Genomic DNA, 26958 nt, shown 5'->3' on the forward strand with positions numbered 1-26958 from the left:
CTCCAAGGTGGTTTTCATTATCTTTCATTGTAAAAGGATACATTTTTAACCAAAATCACAGGGAAAACTCACATTTTTTAAGTTGACACAAATTAAAAGCTAAAAAGCTTCCTCTTTATTGCAGCCGTGGCTATATTCATTTAATGAGCTCAGAGAGACTGTGCTCCACTACAGAAAAGAGGGAAGGGGCAAGATGAAGCCTGATGATAAAAATAACCAATGAATCTAATGAGTGATACATTTTAAAAGATGACAAGCACATTCCTACCACACCCAAATCTCCTAGAAAACTTTTCCACCATTTAGTCATTTAATTGTGAAATTTGGCCAGTTGTCCACTACTAACTAGGCTTGGCCTGAAAGGTAATTCATTTTTCCTTTTTGGTGGAATAAGCTGAAAAACTTCCCTATTTTCCAAATACTAAAACCTATCTTCACAGAAGATACCAACCAGGGACCTAGATTATGCTAAAGTTAATTAGTAGTTAGAACAACCAGCTACAGTTTGGAGAATCAATTTTGTTTGGTTTCCTTTGAGATAAAATTTACTCCAGTTTATAATCAATACACTTCCCAAAGCATTGAGCTTAAAACCCAAGTTGTGATAACAGATAAGGATTAATTTCTAACTTATACCAAATAATTCATCCATGGTTTAGTAAGCAAAGTATCGTCTGATTTATCCAAATCTCACTGAGAAGCACTGGAGCCTCAGGAGCTCAGACCTGGAGTCGGATCCCGGCTCTGCCACTGAACAGCTAGGTGACACTGAGAAGCCACTTCACCTGAGGGCGCTACGGACACACCTTTACCTCACGCAGTTACTGAGATTAAATGTGATTGTGGCTGGGAAGGGAACCACAGCAGGAGCAAGGCAGGAGGAGAGGGGCTGGGGGCAGAAGAGGGAAGGGCTGAGGAGCCTCCAGGAGCCCTGGAGGGGGACCAGCAAGGACTGCCTCGGAGGAAAAGTCAGTTTCCCACAGCAAAGATGAGTGATTCCGGGGTTCACGAGAGAGAGAGGGGTGCATGCTCTCATGAACTTGAACAAGGTACAGAGCGTCCAGAGGCGGGAGCTTCAGGTGCCGTAGGGACTCGTGTTTCATAGCAGGTGCAAGCTCAGCCTCAAGGAGATGATTAGAGAGCAAGGTGATGGCGGCAGAAATGCAGACAGACACCAGGAACCCTGGGAGTCCCTACGGAGAGGGTGGGAGGGGAGCTGGGGCAGCCCCTTAGGGGACTAGAGGACAGACATGCCTCTCGGCCTTTACGAGACAGGGGGCTGAGCCAGGTGATGGGGGTGCGGAGTGTGCACAGGCCCTGCAGATGGAGTCCTGTCTACAAAGGGAACACCCACAGTGAGGAGTGGGGTGGGGGCTCAGGGTCTACAGAAGGCTAGTGTTGCCGGACACAGGTCGGGGAGGGCAGAGGTTCTCAGGGACCTCATCTGTAAGCCTGGAGGCCCACTGCGATGTGTGTAAACCGCAGTCAGAGTCCCTTCTACACGCCAGCTACTCTGGTTGTTGTGTGGAAGATGCACCGGAGGAGGGCCAAGCTGGAGGCTGCCCCAGCAGTACAGAGAAGGAAGCACAGTCCCGCTCACCCTGCCCGAGACTCCCAAAGGCCAGGTGCCCACACCACTTCAGAGCTCCCTGCCATTGCTCAGGCTGCGCCTCACCTGGAAACTCCTCTCCATCCTCTTCTGATTAACTCCTTAGTTCTCAAGAAGGAATTCAGGCGCTCCTCTCCAGGAAGTCCTCCGTGACAGCTCCTGAGGATGAGCTTCCCATTCTGTCTTCCCTGGCACTCTGGAACACCATTTGTCCTGAATTCATGGTAATATGTGGAAACTATGTGCTTTGACTCTCTGTCTTTCTACTGGAAAGAGACCCCCCGAGGACAGAGGTAGTGTCTGGTCCACGCACACCCGCTGGCCCATGCTCACTCAACTACACCAAAACTTCTTCTGCCCAAAACACTTCCACCATCTCCCAACTGCCCAAAGAATAAAGTTCATTCTTCACCCAACACCTGCAGAAGCTGGCCTTGACCTGCTCAAGTCCCCCTCACAAATATTCTGCTCTCTAGCAGTTCATTTCCCAAACCGTGGCCTACCGGCATACACACCATGTTGTGTGTTTCTCAAAGTTAGTCCACACTGCCCCCTTTCTGGTTTCCAATCCTCTAAATTCAATACATTCTCCTTATCATGTTAAGCCTTTAAGTAAACACTGTAAAGGGAGCTCGAATCTCACATCCCACCAGCTGAGCACTTTCCCCACCCACCCCAGAACTCCAGGGCGTCTGACTGCCCCTCCCTCTCAGCTGGTTAACACAGGAAGCTGCGAGGCTCCCCAGGGAAGGGCACAGAATGAGACAGTCTGGAGAAAGCCATCTGGGAGGATGCCAAGGTCGCCTAAGGGTGGTGAAGTTCTGTCCTTATTTACTTGTTTGAAATAATAAACGGAAAGGAAAATAAAGCACTAACTGGACTTAATTTACAACGCTTCCTCCCTCCGAACTTCAAAGACACTCTGACATGTGGACACACAGTGTGGTCTGGTCCGAATTGGATATGCTCAAATGAAAGATGCATCATCCTGCCCCATGGAAGAGCCCAGAGGCCCGAGGACAAGACTAAATGATGGTTTATTTTAAGCAAAGCACATGACCCCATAACAGTATGAGATTCAGTTGTCGCTATTGTGATAGTGTCTTTTTATTAGGAAAAGGCATTGACTGTGATTTTCTCCACCCACGTACTTCAAAGAAAACCTGTTTCAGACTTTATCTTGCACGATGTAATCTGCGCTATATATTCTGCTATTATTGTCACATATCATATGACTAGATCTGAGGGCCTCGGGGTCTCTGGAGAAAAGTGCTACATAAATAAAAGTTAGTGTTATTTTTCAATATTTTCTTCTATTATAAAGCTAGTGTGAATGAAATTGTTTTCCTGATTTCTTTCTCAGCAGGTTCACTGGCAATCTATAGAAAGCCACTGATTTTTGTATGTTGATTTTGTAAACTACTCCTTTGTTAAGTTTGTTTATTGGCTCTACAAGTCTTTTGAAGGTGTCTTTGGGGTCTTCTAAGTATAGGATCATATCATCAATAGGGAAAATTTGACTCCTTTCTTTCCTATTTATATCCATTTTCTTTTCTTGCCTAACTGTTCTGGCAAGTTTCAAGTACTATATTGAACAGGATTGGTAAAAGTGGGCATCCTTGTCTTATTCCTGATTTTAAAGGAAATACTTCCAGTTGAAAGACCTCTACAAGGAAAACCGCAGGATGCTGAAGAAAGAAATCAAAAAGACATCAAAGGGTGGAAAGACCTCCCATGTTCATGGATAGGCAGAATTAATATTGTTAAAATAGTCATACTACCAAAAGTCACCTACAGATTCAATGCAATCCCCATCAAAATAACAAAGAGATCTTCCTCAGAACTAGAAACACTAGTCCTAAAGCTTATATGGAAGAACAAAAGACCCAGAATAGCCAAAGCAATTCTAAACAAGAAGAGTAAGGCTAAAGTCAACACAGTACCCAACTCCGAATTATACTATGGAGCCACAGTAACAAATACAGCTTGATACTGGCATGAAAATATACACAGAATAGAAGACAGATACCCACAGCTACGGTCATCAGATTCTTGGCAAATCTGCCAAAAAGTTAACAATGGAGAAAAGACAGCCTGTTTAACAAAAGGTGCTAGGAAAATTGTATATTCATATGTAGAAACTAGATCCCTATCGCTCACCCTGCGCAAAAATCAACTCAAAATAGATCAAAGACCTTGAAATAAAACTAAAAACTTGCAACTACCAGAAGATAATATAGGGGAAAATAATCCAACATATAGGCTCAGGCAGAAACTCCCTCAATTGAACTCCTATAGCTCAGGAATAAAAACCAAGAATCAATAAATGGGATGGTATCTAACTAAAAAGCTTCTGCCCAGCAAAGGAAACAATTAACAGTGTGAAGAAGGAACCTACAGAATGGGAGAAAATCTTTGCTAGCTACTCTTCCGAGAGGGATTAATGTCTAGAATATACAAAGAATTCAAAAACACCACCAAAGAAACAACCCATTCAACAAATGGGCAAATGGACTAAACAGATGTTCCTCAAAATAGGAGGTATAAACGCCAACAATTATAAGAAAAAATGTTCATCTCTCGTCATCAAGAAAATGTAAATCAAAACTCCACTGAGATTTTATCTCACCCTAGTTAGAATAGCAATTGTCAACAATGCAAATAACAATAAATGCTGGGGAAAGGAACACTCACCCACTGTTGGTGGGAATGTACACTAGTATAGCCACTGCAGGAATCAGTATGGCAGCCCCTCGAAAGACTAGGAATGGAATCATCATATGACCCATTCTTCAGTATTTACCCAAAAGAACTAAAGTCTGCATGCTATAGAGATAAGCGCAGACCCATGTTTATAGCGGCACAATTCACAACAGCCAAACTATGGAACCAGCATAGCTGTCCACTGATAGAAGAATGGATAAGAAAATGTGGTATATATACACAATGGAATTTTACTCAGCCATAAAGAACAAAATGTGTCATCTGCAGGAAAATGGATGAACTTGGAGAGCCTCACGTTACACAAAATAAGCCAAATGCACAAAGCTGAGGGCTGCTTTTTTCTCACATGTAGAAACTAGAGAAAAAAGGAAATAAAAGGGGATCTCAAAGAAGAGAGACAAGGAGGATAGAGGAAGGGATCAGGGGAGAGACAAGGGAAGGGCAAGGCAGGCACTGGGAGTAAAAGTTATTAAAGTAGGCTTTGCACACATGCCAAAGTGTCACAATGAATCCACTATTCAGAATAATTACCATGCACCAAAAAAAGTATGTAGTGGAGTTGAGATTTTTAAAGGGTAAGTGCACTGAATACTGCTCTTTCACAGAAGTTTCAAACACTATACGTGGATGGGATATTTGGGAACCAGGACCTGAGTGGCCTCAGCCTGTAAATACCTTTGCGGTCACTTTATGTTTTCTAGTCAAAGGGGATCTCATAAAAGCAATTCCAAGCATGCGCTTACTTCCCCAGAATGTCGCTCAGGCTGTGTCTGCAAGTCAGGAATAAACAGCGCTCTTGCCTTTCAATTACTACAACAAAGTCCTTTGGGAAAACGGGATGAAATCATAACCTAAAACATTTTCAGGCAGAATTTCTAAATATCGGTCCAAACAGAATCTTACGAGATTCCCAAGAGTCCAACACAAAGGTGGGTGTGCAGAGGTGTGGGCAGGATTGGTGAAGGAGACACAGGAGCCTGGGGAAGCAGGTGAGGTTGGGGCAGGCAGGGGAGGGAGGCCTGAAATGAAAAGCTAGGACCCTTAGATTTGGGAAGGGGTTTATGCTAGAGTAACCTCTCCCCATCAGGGAATGGCACCAAAGGCGACGTCATCAATCAGGCATTTACATACTACGGGCAAGCAGAAAAATTCTACCTAGTGAAAAATTTAAAAACATGTGCCTGGACTTCCTGTGGTCATCAAAAGATTCCACATACCTACAGGGACACATACACATGTACCAGGAGCCTCTCCATGTTCCCATGTCTCCCTCTAAACCTAAACCTTTGACTAAATGTAAGGACCTGAAAACTCCAAACGGAGCACCCCTTCCAGACACATGGTTCCAAAGTCAAGCTTAGGAGCCGCAAGGGTTGAAACTGTGCGTTTTCCTATCAGAGTCCTCTGTGATCTTTGACCAGGGTTCCCAAGCACTCTGTGACACTGGACTCCATTTCTCCCAGCAGAAGGGCAGTCACAACTGGACCCCAGAACTTCAGGACCTCAGGTGAGATGCAGTATGAAGAAAACACCAGGATGACCCCCCTCTCCTTCAGCTCCTCTTACACCTGGGCAGGGCAGGTCACACCCTGCATTTCCACAGACAGGAGGCTGGGCGGTGCAGTCATGCAGCTCAGAACCAAACTCTTCTCAGATGTGAGCAGGTTGGGCTCAGGGGACAGCAGCAGAACTGTCCAACTCAAAGCCCCTCCACCCCAGCTCTCTTCCTGCTGCCTTCTCACCTCCATGTGGAAACTATCTTGCTTTCTGGAGCGTCCAGCAAGTAGGCTGTATGAGAACAGTTCCACTCGGAACGGGAGGTGACTCTCTAGAGTCTACACGACTTTAGCAAACCATGCACTCTGTGTACATTGTCCATATGAACTGTTGAATGTTTGTGTCGCTCGGGACCAAGCCATTGTATCCATACACCCAGACCAGTGCCACTTGACTGCCCAATGCCCTTGCCCACATCAGTCTGTCCTCCAAGTCACTGCCTGATCCATCGTCCAAAATACAACTCAGAAAACTATATTGCTTTCCACTTTGAATGTAGAATGTAAGTTGAAACTTATATCCAAGCCTAGCATTCAAAACTGCTAGGGTCTGAACGTGTACGTCGGTCCCCCACCATTCTTATTGAAAAACTTAACCTTACAGTTGATGGCATTAGCAGGGAGGGCCTGTGGGGAGATGACAATAGATTAGTGCCCTTATAAAGAAGGCCCAGAGAGCCTCCTCACCCTTTCCTCCGCGCGAAGACACAGCAAGGAGATGCCGTCTATAGGAGACAGGCCCTCACCAGACCTGAAATCCACTCAAGCCTTGATCTTGGACTTTCCAGCCTTGGGGACAGTGAGAAACACATGTGCGTTGATAAGCCACCCCGTTGATAATGTATTGTTACAGAATAAGACAAAACACCCTGAAAACTGCACTGCACCTGTCCAACTAAGCACCAACTACTCATCGTTTGCGGGGCCACGCCCTCTATCAGTGTGCCCAGGAGCCCCACACCATCTCAAAGACCTTCTGCCCCAGATCCTTTCATGGTCCCGCTCTTCTCCCAGTCTGCAAATCCTTCACACTGCACAACTCTGCCAGTTTTTGAAGGCCAGATCCTTCCAGGAAGTCTCCTCCACCATTTCCTCAAGCTGAGCACACAACTCCAACCCTCTGATCCCTTTTGAAATTTGATGACTTTGCCAGTTGTCACCCAATATCCAATTCTAGAATGTTCTTTAGTTTCATGTTTATCAGGTTTGCTCTCTAACCAAACTATACATTTCTTAGCAACAGGATCCATAATTTATCATTATTTTTATTTCCTGAAGCCAGATGCATCTGTCAGGTTTGCCAGTATCTGTGCAGGTAAGAGGAAAGAACTGAGAAAGAAGATCGAACAGAAAAGGACAGGCAAAGGTGGGAAGAGTGAGAGAAGATTCACCTGCCCTGCGTCATCATTTAAAAATAAGAGATGAGAGCCAGAGGTGGGGTATTTGGATATTGTACTACTGCCAACTACTAAATTCCAAATTCTTATTGTACCACAAATACATCATTTGAATGCATGCCTGTAATCAGCTTCCCACTATACCCTGAATTTCTCTGTACACATGCCGTGTTTCAAATATATGTAGATGATAAACTTTGAACAAGGCTAAACATTCACACATAATGGAAGACTGATAGGCAACTTAAGTAAAACACCATAGGCAAAATCTTCTAACAAATGAGTCCAAATCACCATGTTATTATGGAATTCTTTTTTTTAAGAATCTCATTTCAACCAAAAAGGATAAAAAAAAAAAAAAAAAAAACTCAAGAACATGCCAGACTATCTTTACCCTATTCCTTGTTCAAGTTCTCAAGTCATCTGACGACTGATCTTGGAGGGGTCAGAGTGGACACTGCATCACCTGGATCCCATGTTGAAAACACGGGCAGTCTTTCCTGGGGCTGCCAGGAGCATCAGCTGCTCACAGCTCACAGCTGGGTCCCTCCAGGAACTGACTTCCATTGAAGGGGGCCACCAGGCATGAAACCCTGGCCCCCTTGCCAGGATGCAGACACTCCAAATGGCCATCCGGCTCCAGGGCTTCCTGTGGGGCCCGTTCCATCACAATCCTGCTAGTTCTGCCCCAGTGCTGCTCCTTACTCTAAACCAGTATTGCTCCTGAGAGCATTCCTAATAAATAAAACTCCTCACATACAGTTCTCCAGCTCAGTCTGTTTCCCAGGGACTGGAGAGGAAGGCTAGAAATTTCACGAACTCTTTCCTAAGCGTATAGGTGGCCCAAGCCAAGGAAAACAAAAATAAAAAGCTCCCTCACCTCCTCTACAATGCATACGCGCGGAAGCCACCTAACATCCATGAATGTGGAAGCAGAGCAAGAAAAGCATGTTCCCGTGAGGTTTACCTGTTACCTGTTAGTGGTTTTTTGGACTCCACAAACCCAGGCACAGCTAGCTGCACTACGTCCAACTACCCCTTCCACCGTCCTTTATATTAGGGTTTACCTGTCCAGTCTTCTAGTGGTTTTATCATATGGATTTTGTTCAGAAAAATGACCATTAATGAGAGAATCAGCTGGGCCAAATGGCATCTCTCAACATAGGAGAAAAGATTTGGTTACAAACTATTTCAATATATAGGTTGCGTGAACCTAACCCAGAAATCCCAAATCTGAAATGCTCTGGAATTCAAAACTTTTTGAGTGACATGAAAAATTCCACACTATGAAAATTTGTTTCATGCACAAAATTCTTTAAAACATTATGTAACTTACATTCAGGTTGTGTTTAAAGTACATATGAAACAAATTAATTTTGTGTTTTAAGTAAAACTTCTAATATATCAGTTTGTCCAAATCAGTGTGTTACTATGGGATTTTTCTTAAGTCCCATCTCCAAGATACCTCATTGTGTATATGCAAATATTTCGAAATTCAAACATTTTGAGAAAATCCAAAACTCTTCTGGTCCCAAGCATTTCAGATGAGGGATGCTCAACCTTTCTGTTCAGCCATCAAAGGCTATAAAGTGAGCCACATCACCCATGTCACACGAGTTGGCCGTAAATACATGAACTGAGAAGCCACAGAAACCATTTCCCTCAGCAAATTGGTGCAATCACTCTAAAAAGCAGTACGGAGATTCCTCGGGAAACTTATAACGGAACCCCCATTTGATCCAGTTATCCCACTCCTCAGTATATACCCAAGGACTTAAAATTAGCATACTATAGTGGCCACATCAATTTATATGCTGTTTATAGCAGCTTCATTCACAATAGTTAAGCTATGAAACCAACCTAGGTGCCCTTCGACAGATAAATGGATAAAGAAAATGCGGTACATATACACAATACTCAGCCATAAAGAATATTGAAATTATGGCACTTGCCAGTAAGTGGATGGAACTGGAGACTATCAGTTAAGTGAAATAAGCCAATTCCCCAATACCAAAGTCCAAATGTTCTCTCTGATATGCAGATGCTAACACACAACAGGGGGCTGGGAGGGAACAACAGAAGTTCATTGGATTAGACAAAAGGGAATGAAGGAAAGGGAGGAAGAGTGGGAACAGGAAAGACAGTGGGATGAATCGGACAAAACTATCTCATGTTCATATGTCAATACGTGCCCAGGGCAACTCCACATCATGTCAACCACAGACTGGGACGTTATACTCCATGCATGTCGAATACGTCAAAATACATTCTATTGTCATGTATAACTAAAAAGAACAAATAAAAAATTTTTTAAAAAGAAACCATTTCCCACAGAGTATGAGAATTATGATCTCAACGTAAGCCTACACTCTAGGTTGCTGCACGTGAAATGCAAATAAACTGTACCTGGTTCTCGATGGCTTTCCTGTTCCTGGGGTCGCTCACCACGGACAGCTGCAGCTCCGCCATCTTCCTCATCTTGCTGTCCATGTCAATCTTCTGAAGCAGGCTTCTCGTCTGGCTCTTCAGCAGCCGCACTGTGTCCTCTTTCCCGTGCTTCTTTGCAAACAGGGACGCACAAGCAGAATGTATGGCAGTGACCCAGTTTTCCAGGTCTGTCTGACTAGTGGCCTAAACACAGAGAGGGAGGAGACCTTTTGAAATCACTTCGACACAGAAGTTCTCTCCAAAATGGCAGGCTGGGTTTTGATATGTAAAACCCAAGAAATACTTGCATTTCATTAGGAAAAGTTTAATTTCAAAAACACACCCAACCACTCAACTTGGGCTCAGAGGACCTGAGGGAATGTGAAGAGCAGAACAGAAACAACCATGGAGCCCTAACCAGGAACAGCCAGAATCAACGACAGAAGTGACAGAGACGAGGCCATGTCTACTCAGAGCTCCACCATGCCACTCCCTGAGCGGCTGTTTCTCTTCATAATACTAATAGAAGAAGAAAATATTGAGGCTAAAACACAAAATTTGGATATAAAATTATGTCTAATATGTGGCTTCAATTATGAAAAATATCCATAAAAAGAATATAGGGAGAAAATGCACACTAGTGACATTACAATACTGGATATGCGTAAGAGTTTCTCTTTGGTGACTTCAGATGCAAGGACCATATACTATTTTTATAAAAGGAAAATATATTTTTTAAACTATAAAGAAAGTCTAAATAAAGTGAAATGTACAAATAGATATGACTTTAAGAAGACTGAGACATTTCATTCATCTGATGTCTAGAAACATCCATAGACATGTAAGCCAAGGAGTTGATCTGCCACTGGCCTCTGGGATCATTGAATAGAAACAATTGGGAAAGTGCTTAACACTAAGAATATTCTGCCTGAATCACAAAATATTAGTTTCACACTCACTCCTAAGAAGTCCATGCAGATTTAACCTACGATGTTTGCCTGCCCGCAGTAAGGTTAACATCAATTCATTATTTTGCTTTAAAGCATTATGAAAGGTGTTAAAGGATCTTTCTGCTAAGAGCAGGAAAATCAAACCTCAGGCCCTGACTCCTATCAGTCAAGTCAGTTTGGGGACAGCGATAAGGTTATTCTTAGGAAATCCTACTGTAGCGCACATGAGAGAATACTAGACTCCCAAGGTCAGCCTAAAGAACATCTGTTCTGCAGGGCTTCTGAGGGCACCCAGGACCAAATATACCAGAGAGCTGAACCAGGACCTCTGAGGTTTCTCATGAACCTCCAGCCAGATACAATCTACAGCCAGCACTGCATCAACAAAAAGCACTAGGCTTGGATTAGGTGGCTCTGGGGGAGCACATTTCATTTCCTGGCTATCACTCCCAACTCCTTTGAGTGGACTAACAATAATAGTAGTCAGAATTTCCTAGCTGGATGTGAGGGAGGCACCTGTAGTGCCAACTACTTGGGAGACTGATGCAAGAGGATAGTTTAAGCCCAGGCATTTGAGACCACTCAGCAACCTAGCAAGACACCATCTCAAATAACTATTTCTTTATCACTGAACACATGCATAGTATGCTATTGACCCTGAAAGCAATCCTGTATGGAATTATAAACATACATGCAGAAGGTTCTGGAGCTCAGAGAAGATCCCAAAGTATCCGTGACGACCTATCTACTCAGGCATAGCACCAGAGTTCAAATGTAAGGTTGATCCAGTACCCAAGCTCAGCACCACTATGCGCGACTGCTCTGCATTTGGGATTAGAAAGTCGCTAAAACTTCTAATTCAGATATCCTGAATTTTAATATCCTAAGGCCACTTCCCAGGGAGACAAGACCTCACAGCACTTGTCTAGGAGGTTTTCCCAAGAAAGTTGCTTCTTTGACTTCCACTAGGATTCTCATGAGCCCAACTCTCCCATTATGCCCCAGATCTCAGCTCTGTGAATCTCAGATGCTGCGTGCTCTATGTCATGAGCGGTTCCAGAGCAGGGGCCATGATGTTTCTCCGTGTCCTGTGAGCATCTCATGGACCGCAGCCTGGCACTTGATGGGTGCCTGAGAAATGCCAGCTGCACAAATGTCTACACTCGCCATGGTACCGCTGCACTGGCAGTGAGCACCACTGTCCCCTCTCAGGTTCCAACCCAAAGCCCTAGTTCACTTCAGTTCTCAATTTTGCCTTTGTTCCCTCTCATCACAGGCAGCACCTCGACCCTCCATTCACAAAGCCCCAGAAGTACCTGGAAAAGGTAGACATCGCCAAGGGAGTTGCTGAGGCAGAACACGTTCTCCTTCTTGGGATGCTCTGGGACGGACTGCACGATACTCTCCTCCGCGAAGAGCGCGCAGCGCGGGGCACCACTCTGGTCTGCGCAGTTTTTCCCGTAGGTCTCGTAGAACAGCAGGGTGCAGCCTGGGAAAGAGAAGCAAGATAACGTCCCTGCCACAGACCCGAGGGGCTGGAAAGAGATGAGAGGTAAGTGATGCCTTCAGATAAGCCCCCAGCCCTGGCTGAGACCATCGTGCACCACAAACATGGCAAACAAGGCAGACCTCATCTGAAGTGAGCCTGCTAGTACTGGCAGGCCCTGGAGGGTGTATCTGTAAGCGTATCAGCAACCACAATGCCCAGCACAGACTGGGGTTTAACTCCTGGGGGGCTGGCTTGTTCGCTCCCAAGGGGGCCCTACAGGAAGGAGGCGTGGTTACTCACCCACTCTTCAGATGAGAAACCTGGAAGACAGCTGGGATGTCAGCTCAGGCCCTTGAGCCCCAGCACCCTCTTTCTCAGGCAGAGTACAGTGCCATTTAGGACACATTTATTAAATGTGGGAGGCCAAAGAAAACTCCATATGCATTAACTATACTTAGAATCTATGGTAACGAGAAACTATACCTTGGTAACCTTGCCACTTCTGAGGAGGTGCTGGTTTATTCTCCAAAGACCATGGCAAATAATTGACTTTTAGTATATTCTCTTATTTTATAAGTGACAGGAAACATTACAGTAATCTTACTAACTCAGGCTAAGGGAGAAACAAGAAACTGAGTACTTCTGAATTTTCAATATTATTCTAAGAATGTTGCTACCTATGCTTTGAAGTACTCATTTACCCCTAATTAAGCTAATAAACAATTGCTGGTAGAAGTTATTAAGGATCTGAATGATTAGATAGAAATATTTACAATTATTAGAGATAATTTCTAAGCAAACTGATGCTTCTGGTTTGGGTTTACTATCCCTTTATCCTCCACCCAAGAGTCATTTCTGAATACCCTGTGTCAGGTTCTGGCACACAGCACCAATGATGTGGTCATCGTTTACGTGCCCAGCAATGCCGCTCACCTGACAGTAGACACGCTCCAGCCAACCCTCGCCTGCCTGAGAGGGAGCAGGGTCCTCTTAATGACATTTCATCCTGCTGTGCTGGGTCCTCAGTCATAAGAGTTTAGAAGTCTTAGAAACAGTTTCACGTATGAAAGATGGTGGACTGAGACAGACATCATCACCCTATGTACATGTATGATCACACGAATGGTGTGACTCCACATCGTGCACAACCACAGAGATGAAATGATGTACCCCATTTGTGTACAATGAATCAAAATGCAGTCTGTAAAAATTAAAAAAACAAAAACAGTTTCATTCTTGTCAGTTGCATTATTTCCTTTAAAAATAAGTCTTACTCTGAACAAACAGCACGATGCTAGCCCAACCCAGACTGCAGAACTGGCGCTTTCTTCTTCCCTGACTGCACTTCATGAGCTCGGGAGGCACTGAGCTGTCTCCTGCCACACATGCAACTCACCCAGGGGCTCCAGGCAGAGCCCAGTGCTACAGCATGTGCTGGAGGCCCTGGGATTGATTCCCCACACCAAAAAACAAACAAACAAAAACCTCACCCAAAAAGGCTATACAGGTTCAATTATCAAGGTCGAGGGAAGCAGCAAAAGATTCATGGCTAGCATTGCTCATTGAGGGTTTGAGTCCTTCTCTTTCCCCAGCCAATGATACACTCAGAAACCATCCGTTTCAAATCCCTCCATCAGGAAAGGTCTGACTGTTGCTACTCAACATGGCAGGGTGGAGGTGAGAGAGCTAGGCTAGATGGCCCAGGTCCAGACTCTTTCCAGTGGCTAACGTTTTCTTCCCAGTTTCCCTACCATTGTGTCCCAAAGGCTATGACCTGAGTCATTACATCTAGAGGAAATGAACACAAGCCCTGGACACATGCCAAGATGTTGCCAAAGGCCCCATCAACACCAGGCTACAGCTCCCATGGATGTTTCCTTTCAGAGCCAGGCCAGGATATAGTTCCATATACAGAATTTTGTGCCTATTGAATTTAAAGGACAGGAAATCAATCTTAACTCTGTTACCTCAATTTCAACTTAAAGGAACTCCTCTGGAAGGGGCAGGAAAGGGACTGATCATGTTGATGAGATCGCCTCCCACCTGCCCGGGTGCAGCAGCCACCAGCCCTGTCCAGGGCCCACCACGTGCTGATGGTCTCCTGGAGGGAGGACAGAGGGTACCCTCTTTGCCATGACAGCAGAAAGAAAAATACATTGGAACAGTGTTGGAAGTACCAGAACAGAAGAGGTAAAAATAGAAATATCTCCAGTGGAAGGAGAACACTTAGCCTCAGTCCTCCCCAGAATCCACCTTTTCTTTAAAACCCTCTCATCCCACACTCCTCCTTCCATTCCCTGCTGCTGGCCTGTCTCAGGGCAGCATCACCGGCACCCTCAAATTATCTGATAACCTCCTCTCCTGATGCTGGACACATGCATTTTGAGGGACATCTTTAATGACCTTCCCAAAAATTTGGCCCAGGAAGTCCCTGTTAACTGCATGAAAATCCACTCATTAGAAAAGACAGATGTAAGGCAGAATCGCCCTTGTTAAAAACGTATTACATTCTCCAAACCCTGAAAGACACTGTATCCTTAGCACACCTTCACATCCGGCGGAAGCAGGCCACCAGGTAGTTTGCTCGTAACTGCTCTCTCCAGAAACCTGTTTCTGATTTACCTACATGGATACTTTGAAAATGTTTAAAGTTTAAAATTCTGTTTAAATATTTATGCAAATCGACACATACATGTGACTTTAAGGACGATTAAACCAAAGCGTTAAGTCTGAGCATTAGAACTTGAACTTTGAGCCAAGGATGTGGAACTTAACATACTGAATTCCCAGAGGAAAAGGTTAGAGAACCACACAGGAAAGGTCACGCTGGGAAAAACATCTTTATCGCATGGCGAGCCTTGGCTGCAAAGGAAATGAGGAATGAGTGCTTGATAACACTTACAAAGCACCGTTTTTATGCGCATGTGAAGTGTTTCACCAGCAAGTTCTGAGAGCCGAGCACAGAGCTCTCAGGAGTCGCAGGCCTTTCCCGTCCCTGAAGTCAGCAGCTGGACGTTGGAGGTTATCTTCCAGGGGAACTCAGGAAGCTGGCAGCTGGGTCCTCCAACCCCAAGGTGATTTCTGAATTCTCCACCATCGCAACCACCAACTGGCCCGGGACCTATGCCATCGGGAGTGGGGACACCAGGATGGTGGTGTCTTTCCACCCACCAGGAGCTCCCGTGGTGGTGCTCACACTGACCAAGACTCAGCCTGTCAGCCTCCAGGGTCCTACAGGATGACGTCAAGGTGTCCTCTTGACTGCTCACTCGCACCCCAGCTCCACTGTCTCCAGGAACTAACCCTTCCACAGTGCCTGGCTACCAACCCTTTCTGTCACTCATACCTGCTTCTCAGGAAGGACGTGGCCACACATAAGCCCCATGACCAGCCCCGCACAGTGGAGATGCCACAGGCAAGCAGGGAAGAACTTCCCAAAGCATCCATTTGAAGCAACAAACTAAGAAAATGGACACACGACACATAACGGAGCAAGACACCAGTGCCGCTCCCCATGAAAGTGGGAGGCAGCTTCAGGATGATTCCAGAGGCTCGGTCCCTGGGGACAGGTTCTCTGGCCTCTCCAGGCAGGGAGGCTGCAGGCGGAGCCTTTCCAAGAATCACGTTCTATTTAAGAGCGAGTCTCCTGACATACAGTGCCCACAAGGAGGGAAACGGCTGACTGAGCCGAGCAAAGGATGCCACCATCACCTCCATGCAAGGGACATGGCACCACTAAGGGTGGGGTTAAGGATCACGTCCTCCCCTTCAAAATACATTTGCTCTTACATTAGTGATATCACCATGGAAACTCCTTCTGAATGGCCTGTAAATCAAGCCCCCAAACCTTCTCCACTTAACAATACTTGCTGCCACGTCTCCCTGTCCCATTCTTGACTTAAAGCAAAGCTTTCTTATTCCTTCAAAATAATTCCTTACTAGATTGAGCCTGCTGCTCCAACTTTCTAGATCTCTGCTGTTTCCATATGAAAGCCCGTCTCCCCAGTATCTGAAAGTGCAGCATGTTCTAGGTCTTTCTCAGTCATGATGTATCACAAGGATCCAAATCCAGAGTTAGAAAACAGACTGCAGTGTGTGCAGGACGTTGGGCCCTTGGGCGCGCACGTACACGCGCGTGCGCACGCGCGCACACGCGGACACACACACACACACACACACACACACACACACACACACACACACACAGCTTGTTCACTGGGGAAAAGGTGTAACCAATAGGCAAAATGCCTCTACAAGTGCACATCTACCGGGGGGCTTGTGGGTCATCAAAACATGAGGCCTGCCCTCCAAGGCCGGGGAGGGAGCTCAGTATCTAAATACAGGGCAAAGGAGAGCAAGGAAGGGGTGCCATGTAGGCCCCAGGCGTTCCCCACCTTCTGGCTACAGAAGCGGTTCCCGTTTCTGCCTTGCTCCGTGATCGGAAAGGGCAGCGTGTCACCTGATGAGGAGGTCTGACTTGTAATGCCACCGGGGCTTCCCAGAAATGCCAGGGGTGGCAAGGCTGTTCTCCTGTTTGCCTGTGTCCGTCAGCACTGCGATGACTGAGGGCGCCCCGCCTCCTCATTCAGACATCCAGTTTCCTCACTCCTACCACGAGGGCAAGGCCAGTCTAATTCTCTAATGGCAATGCTTTTGAGAAACTCTTACCAGCTCAAGACAAATCCCTATCTCTGTTTCCTTCACATTAAAAAGAAGAGGAGGACTGGGGATGTAGCTCAGTGGTAGAGGGCTTGCCTAGCGTGTGCAAGTACAGGGGAAAGAAAAAAATCAGCAATAAAAACAAAGAAAGGCTGCACCAAGAGTAGCTCAGTGAGAAAGCACAGGCTCAGCACAAGCAAAGCCCTGGGTTCCAGCCCCAGGACCGAAAAAAGAAAGCAAGTAAAGCATGTTGTACTTGGGATAACAATTAGACTTTCTTAGTTCATCAACGGAGGATGATACAAATCCAGTAGTCCAGATGATATTCAAACTAAGAAGGACCACTTTCAAGTTCTAAACACATGCAAAGCATGAAATTTCATTTAGTAACTCATTTAGTGTTTTTTTCCTTTCCCAAGAAACAGGAAAAGTCTGAAAGAGTGGTATAGTGATGCATACAAAATAATAAGCAATCACTTTTGAATGAAATAATTATTTATTAGACTAAATAATAAATACAAATAGTAAGGAAACCATATTATACAGGTTTGGCCAAGTGTTGTGGTGAAGCATGCCGTAAGGTTGTGTATGGAAACCTGCTCACTAACTCCAGTTAACGGTGACCTCACTTTCCAGGCAAGCACAGCGAAGATGGGGCCCACCTGCCACCCGCGGCAAGTCACAACGCACTCACCTTTAAGAGTTACCCAGTACTGTTTCCACTTCCTCCGCGCCACCAGCTCCAGCTTCCTCTCCTTCTGCAAAGTGACAAGGGGTTTAAAGAAGAGCCACCCAGCTTTCCGGACCACTCCCTGTTCCTTCTCAAACAGCAGATCCAGTTGCTCCAGCGAGCTGAGCGACTCGCTGCTGGACTCGACGGTCTCCGTGGATGTCTCTGTGTGCTCTGGGTGGGTCCTGCTCATTTCCAGCTCTCTCATGAAATTCTCATAAATGTTCTGTTGGAGGGGATCACCGCCAATCGCGTGGGCAGATTCGCTCCTCTGAGACAGGATGTGAGCCGAGCCCCCCGGCCACAGCAGCGCAGAGACCTGCGAGGGCGTCTGCACATCTGCATTCAGTCCCTCTGAGCGGCTGTCAAAGTAGTCGCTGCCCTCCTTGGACCTGGGCTCCTGTGTACAACACAAAGCAACAGCATCAGAGGTCCCGGCGTCCAAGCATCCCTCCCTCTACACAGCCTTGGTGTGGTCCTGGTGCTAGCTAATTCTTATAATTAAATTCTTATAATAAAATTACAACTTTACTCATCATATTTTCAAGACAAAAAGAATTTAGAAACCATGTTGCCTGGAGCTGGGATGTAGCTGGGTGGTAGAGTACTTTATAGGAACGGGGTTGGCCAACCCCACATGTATCAGGAACACCAACTCTTAGGTAAATAAATACCATGGGCTCTCCTAAATCAAACCTAGAAACTAGTATAGTTAACCCACACTAGTGAAGATTTCTAGAATGGTATTTCTTTTTACTATTTTTTAACTGTGAAAGCAATGACTTCTAGGAAAGAATTCACACTCTTAAAATCTATTCAACCTACATCATTTAAAAACTAAGTTATAAAGGCACTGTTACCAAGGCGGGTAGAGGGATCCGGACATTGGTGCTGTCATGTAAAATCACGCAAACTTCTCCTCCTCTCCTGTGACAAAGGGTCCTCAGCGTCTGGCCAATTGCCCAGGACTAGACTTTGGACTTAAGGACCTCCAGCTTATTTTCCCAGTTCATATAATAAATACCACACCCCAAGGATTCCTTATCCACAAAGGGTATTACCAGTAATTGTAATTTTTCTTCATGATTCAAATTTTTATTAATTAGGGGACTTCTTTCATTTAAAAAATTTATTCACGTACATCTTTTCATTTGAGTACCTATTTTATTCAGCTAAAAGTGAACTTGACTCCTGACCTGAAAGGCACTGACACTCCAAATCCACAGCTTACATAGGCAATTGCAGAGAAAGGCCAAATATATTCAAGTTCACTCAACTGCAGCTGAGCTTTCAATAATATTTCCTTACACATTAAAATAAAAATGGGAGTAACCGGGTCAAGAACCATTGATGAAAGGGATTATTTTGAATATTCCTCTGTGTGGACAGATTCTCTTTGCAAAAATTTCTTCCAGAAAACAAGTAGCATTTACTTGTCTTTTGTTAGAAAATCATTATCATGCAACTGAAGAATATTTCCAAATGCCCAGGAGCTATGAACAACTGAGCCCCAAACACAGCTATTAGTAATGACAATATTATTTTCCACTGTGTTTATACGATGTCCCCCAGTCATATTTATTTATACACTGATGCCTGTGCAGAACAAAGCAAATAAAGCAGCCACTGTGAGTCACTTAGGAAACTTTCAAAACACTTTCAGATTTTTCTCACTTTGTTGAACTTCAAAAAATCCTAAGAGGGGAAGGAATGGAATACTTCTCATTTAGCTAGCGTTATATGATCTCTGACTCATTACCCCAAAACACTGGGATTACTCTGTTACCCTGCAAGAGTCATAATAGGGCGTTTCAAAACAAGCAGGACTGTGCCAAAGAAAAGCACGTATGTGCCAAAGTTACATGTGACCCATAAACACTCTTGTTGATTCTCATTAGATAGAGACTTCAAGTTGTGGTGCTGTTCAACGTTCAACCACAGTGAAGCAATTCTTCTCCTTCAGAAGTGCAGAAATATTGCATATTAGCATTTATAACTGATTTTTATACATAGATGTGAATTCCCCTAGTCTCTAACCAATTTCTAATCCTATAAGCCTAATAGCCAATGACAATTAAAAAAAAAAATCAAAACATTTTTAAATAAGTTCAGGCAGACCTCCTAGCCCCTGTGTTCTGGGTGTGAAACCGCAGAGCTTGTTAGTTATGCACACAAGGCACATGATTTCCATTTCTGCCCAACCAGATAATCACAAACAATGGCTAATATATCTTGATGGCCCGGGCACTGTAGCCAAAATAGAGAGGGAGTCAAGAGGTGTCACTAGGCAGAGAGTCGACCCTGCGTGATCCAAAACAGTTAAACTCACAGAAGCAGAGCAGAAAGGAGGTTTCCAGGGTCAGGAGGTGGACCAACAGGGAGAAGTCGGTCAACGTATACAAAGTTTCAGTTACACAAGATGAACAGGCTCTGGCGATTTAACATGCACTACTGTGACTTTAATAAAACTGCTCTGCATACTTAAAAACTGCTAAGACATCTTCTGACCACAAAAAAGTCAGGTAACTATGTAAAGTCCAAGCGTGTTAACAAGCTTGCGCGTGGGGTCCGTCCCACCACCAGCCTGCATTTTGAGGTCCCAAGCTGCAGCTCTGAACACACACCACTTCTATTTGTCAATTTCACCCCCAGTGGGCTGGGAGGCAGGATTTAACTCCTCAGAAGCTAAAGGAAAATTGGTCACCGTTCCTTACGTTCAGGAGCCAGTACTAAATCTGTCTCTGTGGAAACTCCCTGAGACAACGTGGCCGTGAAAGAGCAGTAAGAGTTTAGAACCACGAGAAACGGTGGCTGTGCTCCACATCGCATCTGTGACAAGTCTGCCGTCGCTGCCAACGTACCCACCAGACAGTCTCAGTCCTCCCCGAGGGCCTCTCCCATCCTGTCCTCCTCTGAAATCACCAGGGCCAAGTGTCTCACTCTGCCCAATAAGTAACCTCCCAATAAACATGGAGGTCCGATGTGTCACTTCCAGGTGGACGCTTTAAAAATCAGCACACAGTTTTCCTCTCCCCCGTCCAGAGCGACCTGCAGCGTTCCGGACGGTGACTACTCTGTTTAGTGGTTGAGCCCCAGAAGTGATGACTAAGGAGCAAGCTAATGACCACACTCGGGGATGAGAGGCAGCCCTGGAGCCCGGCTGGGGCTCATCTGCTCCCTGTCTCAACAGGGAGGAGACGGCAGGGAAGCGCGGTGCAGGAGCGGTGGCAGTGGCCGTTGCGCACGAGGAGGAAATGACTACTCGGAGGAGTCACGTCATTCCCTACTCCTAAAGCACTGCAGAATTTCCATCTTATATTTCTGTCTAGGATGGATAAGATGTGATTCTGTTAGAGACTGGCTGCCCATTCAAAGTCTCTTCAACTCTGTGACTTACACAGTGTCACGGGGGTGGGGGAAAGCTCTCTCCCTTCTATTATTAAAAATAAAAACAACCAAGCATCCGCCACCTGAAAACCTAGCAATTGTCACTAGTTACCAAAAAAGGATTATGTCCTTCCTGGTGGCTAAGCACTTTGCTGACATATTAAAACTTTACATACTCTTAAAAGTATTATTAATAACATCATCATTATATATTTGCTGTTACTTCTACTTAGCTATAAGATGCTTTCAAAAGTGGCCAGCTGTCCCCATGAGGAGATGGCCAGACATACATACATACATATATATATATATATATATATATATATAATAATTTAAACAGAAACTTAGAAACTATTTTTTTCCAAGTAATAACAGGTTCAGGAAGCCGGTATCCAAAAAATAATGATAATCATCCTTCTCCTTTTAGTTTAGTCCAGCAAAATCCTCAGACACCCCATTGCTTCAGGAGTTCTCGCTAGTCCCCTAGTCTCTCTAGCCTGAGGACAGTCGGTCCCATAGTTAAGATTACTCCTGTGGGGCTCCTACCATGGAGTCAAGCACGGAGGCTGCGGACTGCATGTCTGCCTCCCCCAAGTCCCCTTTGGAAGCCCTGACCCCCACTGCAATGGATTTGAGGGTGGGCCCTGGGGAGGTGACCAGGTTTAGAGGAGGCACCAGTGACCTCAACAAGAGACTAGGGCTCCCCCTCTCCCGGTCAACTAAGGACACAGTGAGAAGGTGGCCAGCTGCACCAGGAGGAGGGCCGCCCCAGACTGACCACGCCACACCGGCACCCTCATCTGCCTTCCTGGACTCCAGAACGGTGACGAATAAACCTGCCCGTCCGCGGGATCTCGCTGGCAGCCCGAGCTGAGACGTGGAGAGGCTGAGGTGGCAGGCTGAGGACAACACGCACCTGCAGTCTACAAGAAAGACCCGCTCCTGTGGACCAGCCAGGTCGCGGGCCCAGCTCTCCTGGGGAGCCGGCTCCCTGCGCGAGGGCTCCCGAGCCCATTCCCACGTCATGCACGGCAAACTCGGGCCTCCCCTCTGCTCCAAGGGGCCTCACCTGGAGCTTCCGTTTCTTCCTCGAGAGGCTTCCGGTCCAGTCGCTGATGCGCCGCATCCTGGCTTTGAGGGAGTCCTTCTTGGCAGTGTCCTCGGTGAACGCTTTGGACTTCCGGCAGGGGAGGGTGAAGGACGTGTACTGGGCAGGGTCCCTGCGCTGCACCCGCGAGGGCACGTCCATGTCCGAGGCGAAGGAGACGCGGTTGCTGAGGCAGCTGTGCGAGCCCATGTACTCGTCCGACAGGCAGATGCCGGACGGGGAGCGGCTCCCCAGGCCGGCCTCCTTGTAGAGTTCCCGGAGGGAGGACAGGGAAGAGCTTTGGTTGAACGGCTTTTTGGCGTCACCGGGCGGGAAGCCGACGGGGAGGCTGGGATCGGGCGTGCTGGGGACCAGGAAGGAGCCCTCCGCCTCGCTCAGCTCCCCAGCGTTGCCCCACGGGGAGTCGTACCAGGACGACTCGGAACTCAGCGAGCTGCCTTTGCTGGAGCGCAGGCGAGAGTCGGTGGGAGAGGGGCGCTGGCTGGCCGGGGAGCCGGCACTGGAGTCCCTCCTGGCCTCGGGCACAGGGGAGGTCTCGGGAGCCAGGGTGGGCGAGTATCTCAGCAGCTGCACAGGTCCACCGGGGTCCCCCGCAGGGCCTTTGCTGTGGTTGGCACCATTGTGGAACTCCACCCTTAAACACCCATCCAGCTTCCCCAGCGTCTTGATGAGCACCCTGGGGCTCCTGCGGTCCTCACCCGGCGGGGTGGAGGCCACACTCTCGTTCCTCCCGTAGCAGTTGAGAAGGTGTCCATTGCAGTCTCTCGAGGTGATGTGGTTATCTGCCAGCTCACGGCCAACATAGTGGAAGCCATTCTCGGGTGAGAAAGCAGCACTGTTGCCCTGGAAATCATTTCCTGGGGCGTTCGCCCTGTGCTTAGAGTAGGCAGTGCCTTTGGAGAGTTTGCACATGGGTCCCCCAAGTCTTGATGCGTAAGGCTGATGACTCTTAAAGTGAGACAGGCAGCTCCGCGCCAGGGACCTGGACTTGTACCCTGCTCCGCCGCCTCCATGACTCCATCCATGCAATGACTTCTCATCTTTTGCATGAATGCCGCGTATTTTCAGGGAGCAAGGCTTTTGCTTAGCACCAGTAAAAGTATTGCTATGATTTTTAGATCCTTGAAGGGTGTACTGACTCTCGGAGTTCCCCATCTTAACCTAAATTAAGAACAGTTGCATCATTAAGAGTCATAATCTAAGTTACATCCCATATGACAAAACTTTCTCAAAAATAACGTCTGACACATGACACGGGAAGTCACCGACCTCTCTCTGTGCCTGACACGACTTGGAGCAGAGACAGGAGTTGCTGGAGTTGCTTACTGAATGGGCTCTCCTCATTGTGGCTCATTAGCCACAAAGACAGCACTAGAAACTCGCATGCTAGTTATTTAAACACATTATTTGTGGCATGACATGAATTCAGAAGTTAAACAGGCATAAAAATCAGCTGAAGGCAGAGACCTCCTTCATGCTGGATGTTGGCAGGTTTTGAATTAATGATTCTTGAAGACAAAAGTGAAGGGCAAGTGCCTTTACTCTGCCAGACCAGACAATGGCCTTCAGTGATCAGCAAGATCAACTTTCATTACACATATGTTATTGGAAAAGCTAACACCTCACCACGACATTGGGGAACTGGATCAGGAGCCCCAGGGACACCAAAATCTGAGGTTGACCAGGTCACCATATAAAATGGCAAAGTATTTGTGCAAAACCTGTGCACATCCTGAAGCACACTTTAAACCATCTCTAGATTAATTATGATGCTATGTAAACCGTGGTTACAGTCTATCAGGGAATAACAACAGGAAAACAGTCTGTACGTGTTTAGTATAGACACCTTTTTTTCTTTATTGGGGAATGAACCCAGGGTGCACCACTAAGCTATACTCCAGCACATTTTATTTTTTATTTTGAGCTCAGGCCTCACTAAGGTGCCCAGCCTGGCCTCAAATTTACAATCTTCCTGTATCAGCCTTCCCAGTAGCTTTTAGGCATGTGCCACAGTGCCAGGCTAGAAGCTATTTTTTAAAAATATATTCACCCTGCCATTGGCTGAACCTGTAGTTGCAAAAGGCACAGACACAGACACCAGCTATATAAGAGGTCATTGCTCAAAAACTACCACAGCGGTGGTAACACAACCCCAGGTACCAGGCTCTGCTCAAGTTTTCATGGATCACACAGTTAGGAATACCACCCAAGAAAAGGTGAGTCCTCAAATATCAGGCTGAAATGGGCATGGTGGTACACACCTATCATCCTCATTATCCCAGCTACTCAGGAGGCTAGGAAAGAAGGATCACAAGTTCAAGGCCAGCTGGAACAACTTAGTAAGACTCTGAAAATAAAAAATACAAGGGCTGGGGATGCTGCTCAGAGGTAGAACAGCCCTGGGTTCAATTCCTAGTAAAAAAAAATTTCAAAAAAATTTTTTTAAATTAGACTGACATAAAAGGGAAGTGGGACAAAAAAAAACATTTTAATAAAACTCATCCAGAGCCTATGTAAAGACTTCAGGTGTCCTCGCTTTGAGGATGGGCTAGGATGCGGCTCATCAGCAGGGTACTTACTAAGCAGTTTCTGTTCCCAGCACCACAAAAAAAAAAAAAAAGAAAATGATGAGGGGAAAAAGGTCTGAAGCTGACTCATAAGCATGTGGACATCAGAAAAAAGTATTAGGCCTTGAAATCCCAGTTAGCTCAAGGACTCCATTATAAGCAAAAGGCAAGCAAAATTTGCTCCAAACCTCCCATTTTCCATTTGAACTATGCATCACTATTTGAGACGAGGTGAGGCTGATGCTTCCAGGTAGGTTTCCCAACAAATCAGGTTTTTAATTTCATATCTAAGAATGTGCAGCCACACAACAGAAGCCAAGTGGACTGGCCTTCCCTCGGTGGTAGTTACCAAACATTTAAAATCCAAATCACTGGACCAAATAATTGAACGTGGACATATTACCTACTCACAGACACACACTCGACAGCAGTCACACGCAGGAGAGCTGGGTTACCTGCAGCCCAGTTCTTGCTCTGAGGAGATTAAAGGTCAGCAGGCTTTACATGGTCTTGGGAGCAAGGCGACACGTTTAACAAGCACTGGAAGCGAGTCCATGAAGAGAGCCTGAAAGAGGAAAGTGAACGAGACTCCATCAAGCACTGTGCACCACGTTCCCAGAAAGGAAAAACAAAGGTGGACGTGAATTATCTGCAGAAACAACCCGTGTCCGGAATCACTGTCAAGATAATAAATGTCTATGGACTGCTCGATTCAGCAAGGTTGTTTGGAAGATGCAAAGGAAGCCAGAGCTGTCCATCCAATCTCGCAAAGGCCATCAAGCCCACGCCCGGTCTGCAGTCAAATGCCTGCCTTTGTTTGAGGGGAGGGCAGGTGAGGCTGGAGTGAGTCATGCCTGGCTCATCTGTCAGCACTTCCAGAAAAACAACCCTCAGACTCCTGCGGACAGGACTGCAGGGGCACCCCCCTGACAGGACAGCACTTCATTGTTCTCTGCGACTAAGCAGTAAAAACACACCCCAAATGTTCAACCACAGCCACCAGCCCTTGGCCAAGGTAACTCCCGTTACAGAGGTTGACCTCATCACGACACTCACAGCTTTTCTCAAGAACATGCGAGGTGGGCTAGGAGGCCTGTCCTGGAGGCATTCGAGGGGCTTCTGACAGGGAGGAGGAAGAGCTGGTAGCAGCTGCCATCTGGCAGCATCCGTGCCCAACTCAGATCCTAGATTTTCTCTGTTGACATAAAGCACAGGATGCGAGGGTTCAAGAGTGACCATTCAGTACTTCTTTAGATGGAATTGGTCATTGTGGTTAAAATATGCATAACATGAAATTCACCCCTTACTCATTCAAAGAGTACAGTTCAGTAGCGTTGAGTAGGTTCCCGCTGCCGTGCTCCTGGGACCAACATCCAGCTCCAGAAGTCCTGCGCTCTGCACCACCCACAGCTGCCTCCTACACTCTGCTCCCCAGCCAGGGGCACCATTGATCTCCTTCCACTCTCAGTGAACTTGACAATGCTAGATTCCCCACGTAACAACAACACAAGGCCTGTTGGTCTGTGACAGGCTTACTTCACGCACCTAACGTTCTGCAAGTTCATTCATGTTCAGCATGTGTCAGAATGGCCTCCTTGTTAAGACCTAAAAACATTCCATCATATGTATTCGCCACGATCCATCCATCCATCCATCCATCACCTACCAACAGACACTTGGGCTGCTTCTACCTCTTGGCTATTGTCAATAAGCTGTTACAAACACAAATGGACAAATACAGCTTGGAGACTCTGCTTTCAATTTTTCTGGACATGTACCCAGAAGTGAAAGTGCTAGATCCTCAGGTCTTTCTACAACAGCAGCCTGTACCGTTTTACATTCCTACTAACAGTACAGCAGGACTCCAGTGCCTCCCCATTCTTGGCAATACCTGTTATCTTCTGGGATTTTAGTTTGTGCGGATTTTGTTGTTTTTGTTTTCCTGATAGCAGTGTCCTTGTGGGTGGTGGTGATATCCCACTGCAGTATTTCACTGCATTTCCCTGATGAGTGACATCTTTCCCCATGTTCATTGGTACCGTGCATCTTCACTGGAGGGTTCAATAATGACTTATGGTTCATAAAAGGGGAAGCAATGGGCCTGGACTTCAGTTCAACGGGGCCAAAGAGTCTTCTGCTTAAGTTTACCCACACAAATACATTTTAGGTTGGGGGGAAAAAAAAAAGAAAAAAAGTCAAATAAACTTTCCACTTGAGCACCAGCAGGAAATCCAATAGCTCGTTTGAGCCTATTAAAACTGAGGCCAGCACCTAATTAATGCACTGGAATGGCGCCTGCTCTGCCATTGGCCTTTAACTTATAGTGGGCAGCACGCTACACAAGCAAAAGAGGCG

At 46.2% G+C, this 26958-nt stretch overlaps 1 protein-coding gene across 4 annotated transcripts in view; it reads right to left on the bottom strand.

Annotated features, from left to right (window-relative positions):
* Positions 1-26958, bottom strand: part of TIAM2 (TIAM Rac1 associated GEF 2) — a 204890-nt gene that overhangs the window by 77607 nt on the left and 100325 nt on the right. For all 4 annotated transcript variants that reach the window (XM_079148668.1, XM_079148666.1, XM_079148667.1 and 1 more), the window contains 5 exons: positions 25059-25168; positions 21998-23197; positions 17506-17941; positions 11980-12152; positions 9693-9917 (listed from right to left, as the gene is read on the bottom strand). In XM_079148668.1, the coding sequence (XP_079004794.1) occupies positions 9693-9917; positions 11980-12152; positions 17506-17941; positions 21998-23191 (2028 nt within the window). In that variant the 5' untranslated portion in view covers positions 23192-23197; positions 25059-25168. The remainder of the gene's footprint in view (positions 1-9692; positions 9918-11979; positions 12153-17505; positions 17942-21997; positions 23198-25058; positions 25169-26958) is intronic.

This window comes from Sciurus vulgaris (genome assembly GCF_902686455.1).
Source record: "Sciurus vulgaris genome assembly, chromosome: 7".
In the NCBI taxonomy this organism is placed as follows: domain Eukaryota; kingdom Metazoa; phylum Chordata; class Mammalia; order Rodentia; family Sciuridae; genus Sciurus; species Sciurus vulgaris.